Source organism: Paramisgurnus dabryanus, chromosome 18 (assembly GCF_030506205.2).
Source record: "Paramisgurnus dabryanus chromosome 18, PD_genome_1.1, whole genome shotgun sequence".
Lineage (NCBI taxonomy): Eukaryota > Metazoa > Chordata > Actinopteri > Cypriniformes > Cobitidae > Paramisgurnus > Paramisgurnus dabryanus.
The window spans coordinates 10,372,422-10,383,886 of NC_133354.1; the positions used below are offsets into that span (position 1 = coordinate 10,372,422).

Genomic DNA, 11,465 nt, shown 5'->3' on the forward strand with positions numbered 1-11,465 from the left:
GCACATTGAGTGATGTTGCAACTGTTTACCATGTCTTGCACTTAATAGGTTTTGTAGCAAAAGTTAATTACATGTTACTAGTTTAAATATAGTACAGATATGGAAAATAGGGATTTTTTGTTGTTTCCCTTTGAGACTAAAATTTCAGAGGATGTTCAGTGACTCAGATCAGTTGTGTGGGTCGTGTCCCACATGTCATTAATGCTTGTTAAGTGAAACAAAGGCTTACACTTAAAAACAGTTTTTGAAGAAGTTTAGGGCACCATTAGACACAAACAAAAAAGATGATTACATTTGTCCCACTTTTCAGCCCTCTGTTCTTTTATAAACGCTACAGCTGCAACCCTCATTTGTGAGACGGTTCTGCCTTATCTAAAGCCAGAAATAGACATCTTCACCCTTCCTTGTCCTGCATGACAGCCTGAAGGGGAAGAGAGAAAAAGAGCAAGAAACAGGATAAGATAGAGAGACACACATGTAGAGATAGGGAAAGAGACTTTCTTGAGGCCTGTTGAGCTGTGACAAAAAGACCCACAAAAATGCACAGTAGGAGGACCGTTAAAAGGTGTGAAAAGGGAAACTTTACTGCTTACTAAGATATTGCATTCCTTTCTCTGAGTTTAAATCATGACTGCGATCTGAAGAGTGTTAATTAAACGGTCGCTCTATTTTGATAATAATACCCCTAAGCCTAGACATATGAAGGGCTGGAAGCCCACAAGAAACAAACCGGTTTCACTGTGACTCAGTGTGTTTGCTATTTACAGCTGGCAGAAGAAGCAGGCGTGGAGTTCTTGTTAACTCTGAGATATCCTCAATGCCTGCTGGGGCACGCTGGAACATCAGGGTTTACAGGAATAAAAACATTTTCCGGTGAAACATTCTGGATCTGGAGGTTTGGCATCAAGTATTAATAGGTTTTAATTTCAAAACTGAAACATTAAAATCAAACATTATCGACTATACATACAGTGGTGGCCAAAGTTATTAGAACATCTGACAGATCTGAAAATATATATTGTTCTTTATTTCATTTTATAATGATGGTTGTTCTGAGCACAACAAATATCAGATTATGTGAGTAGTACTGTTTTTATCCACTTTTAACTTTAATATTTGTCCACTGGGGGTGGGTGGTATGCCCAAAAATCGATTTCACAGAATGAGTCACTTTAATTTTACGGTAACTGCATATTTCACAGTAGTATATATGTTTTTAGTTTATATTGGGTTTTTTGGGAATATAAAAATTAGCTGAAATTTGCCACTCACTATATTAAATCAGTTATTAATTTTATAGACTATTAAAGCTATAGTATGCATTGTATTTTGTATTAATGCATAGAGTACATAAAAAAATAGGCAATATGTAAGATGAAAACTATGAATATATGCACAATCCCAGAGGCAGGATATATACCTGTATATATGAGACGGATCTCTAGATATGGATATTATAAATATGACAGGTTTAGGCGATGACCATGGAGTCTCTTGATGCTCTTGACTTTATTTTAGCCCTTAACCTTTGCGTCTCTTTCTCATCTTTCACATAAAAGATGTTTGTCCTATGAGCAAATGGCGTGTCAAACTACATCACTCCAGCAGCCCACGTGTCACTGATATAAACGCAAGTTTTGTTTTAGCTTGCTAAAGTTCAGAAAACTTTACAACTATTAGCATTGTGTGCGAGAAGTGCTTTCTTTATTTAGCACCTCGAAAAACCTTTGCATGCGAGAGAACTCAGCATGAGCATAGAGAGCCGCGGTGGATTCACTGGTGCTTATTATGAAATTAGAGAAATTACTCGTTCACTTCAATTACATGTTTTTGAAGGAGCGCTCAGAGCGGAAAACCGCCTGAAGTCATGCACATTTTTCCAATGTTTAATCGAATGAGGGGAGAACGCCTTCTGTTGTGATGATGAGGTTTACAGTTGCTTGGAAGTTGGAACAAACGGACTGCTGTCAATCACTGTCTCCAGTGTGTTTGTGCACCCCTCATCCTCGATCAAGGTCATAGCAAGTGCCCTTCCACCATACAGTTCTCATTTTTTATCCGCTTAAAAAAATCGCCACCTTTTATTTTGTGCCACCATACTTACTCGTGTAACTACTCATGTAACAGTCGTTAAATAGGGAGAACATGGAAGTGTTTGGTGACATTTAAATTAATCCCTGTTTGGATCCTAAGGAATGAATGGGGCTAGGCTAAATGCTAACACATTCACAACGCGCTGTATAAAGATTAAGTGCACACATTGAAAAAAGAAAGGCAAGTGTAAAATTCGTCTAAGTTGAGGTAAGAACATAGTAAAATATTGAAAAACTGTGGTGTTTTCCTTTAAATCGGCCAAAAAGCCATTGCAGCGCACCTTGCGTTTCCAAGCATTTAAAATGCGTTTGTAGTGATTGGCCTCTAAGGAAAATTACCTAAATCTCCTTATGATGGCCACCACTGTATTTACAAAGTCATCTTTATGCTCTATCTATAGTCACATTTAGGTCATAATTCAAACAATATTTAGAGGATCACCAGTAAAAGCACCATGGACCCCCAGGGGTCCCGGACCCCTGTTGAAGATCCACGCTGTAAAGCATTTGGTCTTTCAGATAAGTCCTCTTGAGCAAAAATCACCCACCTAACTCAAACACTCCTTTCACTCCTTTAATAAATCATGACTTTTGAGACCTGCGATTTCCGTTATGAGGGACAAACGGCCTCAGGCAAAACATAATAGTTGAGTGGTGCGCCAAAGATTGCAACACAAATCTGGGTGTGATACCATACTGGCTGTTAAAATGGTGAATGTTGCATTTTGCTGAACGGTAAGCAGTGCATCACAAACACACAGTGAAATGCAGTGTGTAACTCGTAGTGGCATCATGATGATGCCAACGTCAATAACAGTGGTGTAGCCTTACAGGACCAATCACTCAATGTCCATGGGTAATGAATAGAGGAACTTGTCCATATGAGAGTCTCTTGAGACACAGACCATCAAAAAGCTCAAAAGCTTTGCAAACAAGCTTATCTCAATCACGAAAGTCTATTTGATATCATGCTGGATGTAATAAAGCAAATAAAACGAACATGCATAGGAGACCCACATTTCTTATATAGGCTTGAAAGAAAATATTAGACTTTGGAAAAGATGAGTCATCAAATATGCTTGGCACTTCTTTCTGGATGACTTCAATTTTACATTAAAGGATTAGTCAATTTTCTTAAAATTTTCCAGATCATTTACTCACCACCATGTCATCTAAAATGTTGATGTCTTTCTTTGTTCAGTCGAGAAGAAATTATGTTTTTTGTTCTCATTTTAATGGACTTTAATGGACCCCAACAATACTAAAAAATATGCACTTTTAAACAACAACTTCTCATCTATATCCGGTCCTGTGATGAACCAGCGCGACCTCACGCAAAACATCAACAGGTCACGGGTGATGTATGCGAAACTATGCCCCGTGTTTACAAGTGTGGAGAAAGAGGACCGTTCCGACGTTGTTGTATGTCGAATGATAATAATTAATGTCTTTGTGTCAGTTTATTGGTTAAAATGGTCCGCAAATGTGCATTTCATATATGTATTGTGACCTTTCCACGTCACTACGCAATTACGTGAGGTCGCGCTGGCTCGTCACACATCCGGAGGAAGAAGAGAAGTTGTGGTTTAAAAGTGTTTTTTTTTTCTTGTCAAAAATGACAATCGTTTCGCTAGATAAGACCCTTATGCCTTGTTTGCGATCATTTAGAGTCCTTTGAAACTCCGTTGAAAAAAATTTTAAGAGTTGAGTTAAGTGTTAAGTTTTGGGGAACATTTAAGTCCATTAAAATGAGAAAAATTATGGAAGTTTTCCTCAAAAAACATAATTTCTTCACGACTGAACAAAGAAAGACATCAACATTTTGGATGACATGGTGGTGAGTAAATTAAGAAAATGGACTAATCCTTTAATAAATCTGCTTAATGCATATTTTGTTAACTTTTAGATACAAATGAGGTAAAAGCAATCTTGTCTACTTAAGGATTTCTGTAACCGACTGATTAAAAGGTTAGAAAGCCCCTCTTGTACAGTTAAGAAGGATTATATGTCTGCTGCCAAAGCTGTCTGGTCCTCTGATGGCCAGTATCACCCAGTAACCCCATACAATAAATACGGGGTGTGGCAAATAGGCAACCTGACAAAATGAATGCCATGCTTTTCATTTTTTTATTAATAACATTTTTGCAGCCTACAGCAGCACTGGAAAAAACGCCCTTAGCGCATATCAGGTCCATGCCAAGACTTAAACAGCACAGATAAGGCAATCAACACATGAGTCAGCAGCTTTGTAAATAAAACAAACTCAACAGAGAACAGCTGTTTTATGATGAGTAACATCACTTACCGTCTATGGCTGGACTGAGGGCTATTGGGCTAATATAAGAATGTGACGAACATATAAGCAAGCATGCATTAAGGCTTTTTGTAACAACTTGGAATTGGACCTAGTCACAATAGAGTCACCAAAAAAAGTTGCGAAACAATTACAAACCAACAGTCCTAGCCAAAGCTAACCCTGCTGGGATGTTTCTTAAAAGAAACAAAGACAGTAAGTAAACAACAGATTTTCATTTTAAGATGTATTAAGCCTTTAAGTCTAGGCTCTCTTAAAATAGATAATGGGATAATTATTTGGGAAGAGAATGCTACTCAAATGGCTGTTCCAGATGAAATTGTTTTTATTACTCCTTTCACCAGGTGCGTACCAAACAACTATATTACTATTCACTATTGCCCTTCTTCCTCTAGAGTTCCCACGTAGAGGGCTCTGCATAGCGATGCTCACTTCTGATTGGAACCTGCCCAATAACGCATATCCATGATTCATCTCACCCAGCAGTTTTGCCAATGCACAATGTCTCCTGGAGGAAATGCCACCGAGACACATTAAGAGCTTTGTTCATATTAAGTCAAGGTGAATGGCAAACTCCTCCCCAATAGGAAACGCAGAAAGAACTAATGAATTAAAGTGTAGGAATGAGTAATCACACCGATCACGTGACCTCATTTTTCCTCCTTAGAATGACATCACCAGTAATGCATTTCACAGAAGCAATCTGCCAATCCACAGAATGTTACGGTCACATGCACGCTGCCAAATACAAAAAGGAACAGAAACATGACCATAGAGCCGATCATTTCCCCATAGGTGTGGTCTATTTTAGTTGTGTAGCAGTTGTGTAACACCACATATTTACCTCACATATATATTTTATATTTTTCTCTTCAATTTGTCAATCAGGGAGCACACTTAATAATAAAACATATTGGGGCAGGGCTTAACTAAAAAGTAAAAACACCCCATACTGACATATTTTAAAATATATCACTGCCATTGTTTTCTCAAGATGCACACCACATCTTTTATGGAAGGTATGTGTGTAAAAACTACTTAAATGTCTTATTATTACTAAAGCCTAGTCCTGGATTAATCGAAACCCTGTCTTGAAAACCACCCGATTGTTGCATTGAAAAACAGTATCGACCAAATGCATAAATGTAAATGTAGTGTATTCGGATGTGTGAAAGAAAGCTTCAATAACTAAACTTGGCAACAAAGCTCTTTCTGATCCTGATGAATGCAAATAAGACAAATTTTGCAATAAAGCTCAGATTCATCATCACTTTCCCTTGTGGTTTGTCCGTCTTTACAGTAAATCTCACCCACACAATTCAGTCGAAACACCTACAATGTATTCTTTGTGTACTACAATGTGAACAGCACCTAGCCTACTTTCTTATCTTGACAGTTCAGAGCAGTGTTAAGGGGACAAACGGAATTCCAATGGGACCTCAAGATGACTTCCAATTCTTTAACATAGGACAAGAGTATTAAAAGAAGCTAAAACAACTAAAGTCAACATATATCTTAGTGCTTGGTTATTTTGTAAAAATATTAATCTGTAGACACCGCTGGTTTGTGTACACTTGCGTTGCGTCGCGAGTGGCTGGTTGCCAGTGTCGCGTAACTTGACGCCGTGTCAAGTTAGCTGAACTTCTAAAGACCTCGTTGTTGCGTTCTTTAACCTTGCGTCTTATTCCAACGCAAAAAAGCTGAACAAATCTTTATTTATCTTAGTACTGTAGGTGCGTTTCAAGTGTGCAAAACACATGAAGGATACCACACCTGTTGAAAAGCACACAACATACAACACACAAGGACTCAGACGCGGCTCAGTTCGATGGTAAATTCGGACCGAAACCAACAACAGCAGCACGCGAAAAACAGGATGTTGATTAAGGCGTCGATTTTATTCAGCTTTACAATAGAAAACTTACAAGTCTAAACGTAATAAAATAATAACCATCAACCGTCAAATAAACATACAATCGAACAGCAATAGATGCTAAGGCACATATCAACATGCAACACATCACATGGCGACAGGTTCACGTTCACGCGCAGTAACATGTGGATGTGCTGCTTTTCAACACCATCATTCACGCAAACACGATTTAACGGAGGTAACGTCAATGTTAATTCATGAACATTTCATGTTCCTATAGTAACCATCCGTAAGGTATAAGGCTGCTTACCTTTAAACTGTACGGGCTGGCTTGTTTTAATTCTCACAGTTCCTGATATCGATTCGCCGGGGTTGTAAACCACTTTGTTATTTGTAAAAGTAATCTCAAATTCCTGAAGCTTCCCCATGTCTCCAAAGAGCACGACTGCGGATACTATCGTCGGTTAAAGTAACGGGAGACAAGCAGCCGGTTTCACGTCCCACCTGCGGCTCTTACCTCTCCACCCATCCACGATCGTTGACGCCACCCGACTGGTTTTTGACGTCACGCGAATATTTTCAGGGGCGCGTTCGACTTTCATGCGGCGCTGCGCAAGCTGTTCTGCGTATGACATCACAGTATCGCGATAACGCTTCAAAAGCTGAGCATTCATATTTCTATTCTTTGCGATATATATATAATAATTTATAGATATATATTTATTTATTTATTTATTTTATAACTGAGGTTAATTTGAACAATAAGTAACGTTTTGTAAATAGACCAGATACTGTAATAGAGTAGAAATATGTTTTGGTAGTGGATTTAATTCAGTTCAATTCAATAACACAAAACACTTGTTTGGAACTCTTACAATGAAACATTCTTCAGATTGTTTCAAAGAAAAACTTTATTCCACATGTATCTGTTTATGCAAAGAGTAGACAGAGTCCTAAACATTTGCCTATTACTCCCCCTTGTGGACAGCCAATAGCACATCAAGCAGTGCAGTTCTCCCAAGACAAAAGCTTAGCCATCACATTAGTGTTTTTACTAACTTAATAGATCTGAGAATGCAAACATGGCATTATTGTACAATTAACCTGCATTCACTCAATAAATAAATAAACATGAGGATTATGCTACATAATGTCAGAGTACTTATAATGTATAAAGTCTTTGATTTATATGCACTACAGTCTTCACAGATGCTTATATAAAGTTGACAAAGGATGGTAAATTTCATATTATATTATGATATTACTCATATCATTCTTATTTTGGTGATGAAGAAATGGATATTTTAAAATAAAGTGTAATATGTTCTGTATATAACCTTTTAGGTATTTAAAATGCTGAAATGACATACAATGGCTATTATGTAGGTTCTCTTATTCCAGATCAACGACTTCATCTTCCTCTTCCAGCATGCATGTGCGGGCGATTGTACAGATGACTAAATATGGGTCACAGTTAGCAGCAGGACGTCGGTCTTCAAAGTAACCGCACTTGTCCAGAGCCACCAGACGAGGGATGCGAATGCTTGCACCTCGATTAGCAACACCTGCAGAGAATTCATGGATGCTGGAGGTCTCATGAAGACCTGTGAGGCGTCGCTTGTTGTCCTCGCCACCGTGTGGATCATAGACTCGAATATGTTCAACATGTCGCTTTCTCAGTTTCTCAATGGCTTGCTCAATGTACCTGCATGAGGTAGAGGAGAGATTAATGGCCATGAGATTTGCATAATGTTTTTTATGTGTAGGCTACTTTATGTGTATGTGCATCATCAATACATACTCCATTCCTCCTTCTCCTCTTGTGTGCACAGTGCTCACATTAATATGGCAACCGGCTCCATTCCAATTTCCTTTCATGGGTTTGGGATCTAGGGTGGCCAGCACACCAAAATCTTCACAGACCCTTTGCAGCAGGAATCGAGCCATCCACATTTGATCTCCCATCTCAGTTCCTTTACAGGGTCCTACCTGGAACTCCCACTACAGAGAGAGATCAGAATATGACCATCCAGGACATATAGCGGTAGTTTCTTCAACAACACCCAAACTATTTTTTGTTACCTGAGAGGGCATGACCTCTGCATTAGTGCCACAGATTTTAATGCCAGCGTAGAGACAGGCTTTATAATGGCACTCCGCGATGTCTCTTCCAAAGGCCCGGTCAGCACCAACACCACAGTAATACGGACCTGACAGATAATAGATTCAATTCTCTTTACAATCAGATACATTTCAAATATCTTCTATTAATGCATTTAAAGCTTTTCTGCGTTTGAAGACATATACACAATAAAATGAACAATCTCTAACCTTGCGGCTTGGGGAAGCCAAGTCTGGGCCAGCCGTAAGGATGTCCATCCAATCCTAAAAGAGTATATTCCTGCTCCATACCAAACCAGGGCTGGAGCTCCTCTTGGACCATCTCCATGACCTTGTTACATCTATTACGATGGTTTGATTCTAAGATAACAAATGTGACCATGTCTGTGAAATCCAGGCTGAAGTCTCATAATCTATATATTAAAGATATCAAGTTGATATTTACTTATTACCTGCAGGCTCTCGGGTGTGCTTGACCACCTCACATAGGACAAGCTTGTTGGGATCCAAAAGGAACGGGTCTCTAAACATGCCAACAGGAATGAGTAGCATGTCACTGTTGGATCCTACAGCCTGGCCTGTACTGGACCCATCAAACTCCCATTCTGGTAGATCTGGCGAGAAACAAGCAAACCAGTATAAATGGCATGTTGGTTGTATTGCTGGTCAACTCAAACCAAAAGGCTAGTACCGGCTATGCACTTTGGTTCAGAATCCATGGTTCGAGATTTGCTACGCAGACCCTCTCCAGAGCCATCGATCCAGATATAAGAGATTTGACAGTGGTCTCCCTGGGTTAGACTGAGGTATTGCTGGCGGAGGGCCTTTCTAAGGCAAGAGCTGTCTGATACATAAGACATGCTAAACCGGATTTACAGTAAACATCAAATCTGGAGAGACAAAAACATTTTTTATATTGACATTCTTTTGCTTTTTGCATTTAGTAGCCTATATTAATATGCTATTTATATATTACATTTTAATATAATTATTAAATATTTACTTTAACAGTTCTGCATGGTTGAGTAAACAATGGACAACAGAATTGTTGCTGGGTTGTTTTTACTATATTGTTGTGCCAGATGTGGACATTTGGTTAGTTTAAACCATGCAGTGTTTGGGTTTGTCCATATTTTACACCCAACCATGGGTTGAAACATCCCAGTATTAGTGTATAAATGATTATAAAGGAACAAAGTATACTCAATATGTAAAATCACTTACTCAGAGAAGTTGCAAATGGCTCCAATCCATGCACACTGCAGTCTGTTTGCTAAAGCAACCACATTTAAGGCATATATGTTGTGTGACGTTTACAAAGATGCAGACCTAAAACTTAACCCTGAGATGACAATGCAACATGAACGTTTCCACTATAAACTCATGAAACCTGCTCTGCTAAAGTCTGATTTCTCCTGAGACAACGAGAGATGCACATATAAATCTACTTGCTAAGACTTTTCTCACCTCAGTTACCTTTTGCACACAGCAAGTTTCCACTGTAAAGAGACATCAGCAAAAAGACATCCCAGAGGACCTGAGGTTCATGGTCCAGATCACCTCTGAATGTGCCAAAATGCAGGCCAGAGCTCTCTTGTGAGTCCCTGCTGAACTGGCCATCATTACCAGCTTATACTTTAGCTGATAAAGTACATCCACTGTTTACTGCGAAAACGCCATTGAAGCAAACATGGTATAACTGCATGTTTAAGTGCATGACTATTTAACTCAAAATGGATTTAGTTACATGAGTGAACCACAATGATTAGACTTGTGCATAACATTTAAAATGAAAATCTGAATGTTCCTGATCAGGCAAATCTAAAAATCATGAGAAATCACTTTACTGTTAAAATTTAACAGGAAATACTGTAAAAATACTGTTAAAAGTTAACTTGCCTCAACTTAAGTAATTTTTAGTTATTTCAACTTAAAAATATTACTTGACACAGCAATTTGTAAACAACTTTTTTGAGTCAACAAATATTTTTAAGAATGAACTCAACAAATCTTTTTTTTAAATCCAGGAAAGAATCTAGGGGCGCTTCTTGCTGAAAAGACCCCAGAAGGTGCTCTTTGGTTGGGTTCGAACTTGTATATAATTAATGGGATCCAAATCTTTTTTTTTTTATTCAGGCACAGAAAAAAAACATTATACAAATATTGTTGAAGTTAAAATGCTTGTTTATTGAAAATTAAACACAATGGGTTACACGGTCTGCTGAGTGCACAAGACAACAGCATGCCAGCTTGCATATACTCTTGTTACAACCAAAGCGTGTAATTGCAATTATTTCAACACAGACAATGGCAAAAAAATATATAAAAAACGTCATATACAAATCACATACAAATCAAGTTTACAAAATTAATCTGTTGTCATTTAGCAGATAATTTTTTATCAAGTGATGTTGAATTACTTCCCATTCCAGTAATCTGGGATTAAACTCAATGTTCTGGTGCAAAGCGCTGTGATCACAGTATCCAGACATCTGCTGGAGATCCTTGCTACCACAACTCATATTCATTAAGTCGCCATATGTCATTTAAAGATAAAGGCAGCTTTTAGATCAATATGTAATGTAAAGTCCCACAGATCTTCTAATAGGATTAGTTTTCCCAAAAATGTTTATGATGCCATCATTTACTTTTTCCAAACACAGGCTAAAATGGAAGTCACTTTTTAAAAGTGTTATTTTTTAGTGAACTGTTGCAAATTAAGCTGTCCACAGAATTACACTAAGTTGGAAAAATGTAAACATCACCCTGGACCATCACTTGACATCACTTTTCAATTGTGAACAGTTAAAAGGCATTGAAAATCCCAGCATAGCTTTAGTGTAGGGACACACACACAGCTCCGCATGGCCCTCATGTCACACTTTCCTTACAATACGTCCACATTTCTTTAAACCTTGCCTCCTGTTTCGCACCGGCTGGCTACTGACCCTCCAGGTTCCATAACAAACACGAGCACTAAAGAAAAAAGTCAAGACAGTAAGAAATGCATTACATGCATTTTTAACATTAAAACCAATTATTATTAGAAAATTTGTTAGATTAG

At 38.2% G+C, this 11,465-nt stretch overlaps 2 protein-coding genes across 3 annotated transcripts in view; both read right to left on the reverse strand.

Annotated features, from left to right (window-relative positions):
• arrdc1b (arrestin domain containing 1b) overlaps nt 1-6,844 on the reverse strand; it is a 38,988-nt gene extending 32,144 nt beyond the window's left edge. Inside the window, exon 1 of the mRNA XM_065244131.2 lies at nt 6,591-6,844. Coding sequence (XP_065100203.1) covers nt 6,591-6,708 — 118 coding nt within the window. The 5' untranslated portion in view covers nt 6,709-6,844. The remainder of the gene's footprint in view (nt 1-6,590) is intronic.
• A 431-nt stretch (nt 6,845-7,275) lies between these two features.
• LOC135721837 (glutamine synthetase-like) lies at nt 7,276-9,261 on the reverse strand. Of its 2 annotated transcripts, none has more exons than XM_065244279.1 (6): nt 9,093-9,261; nt 8,854-9,015; nt 8,612-8,761; nt 8,363-8,490; nt 8,082-8,281; nt 7,276-7,985 (listed from the first exon to the last, which is right to left on the reverse strand). In XM_065244279.1, exons 1-6 carry the CDS (start codon nt 9,259-9,261, stop codon nt 7,673-7,675), a joined length of 1,122 nt encoding a protein of 373 aa, XP_065100351.1. In that variant the 3' UTR covers nt 7,276-7,672. The 2 variants fall into 2 exon arrangements, with proteins under 2 accessions (XP_065100351.1, XP_065100352.1); XM_065244280.2 differs by having other exon boundaries at nt 8,612-8,785.
• Nucleotides 9,262-11,465: the final 2,204 nt, after the last annotated feature.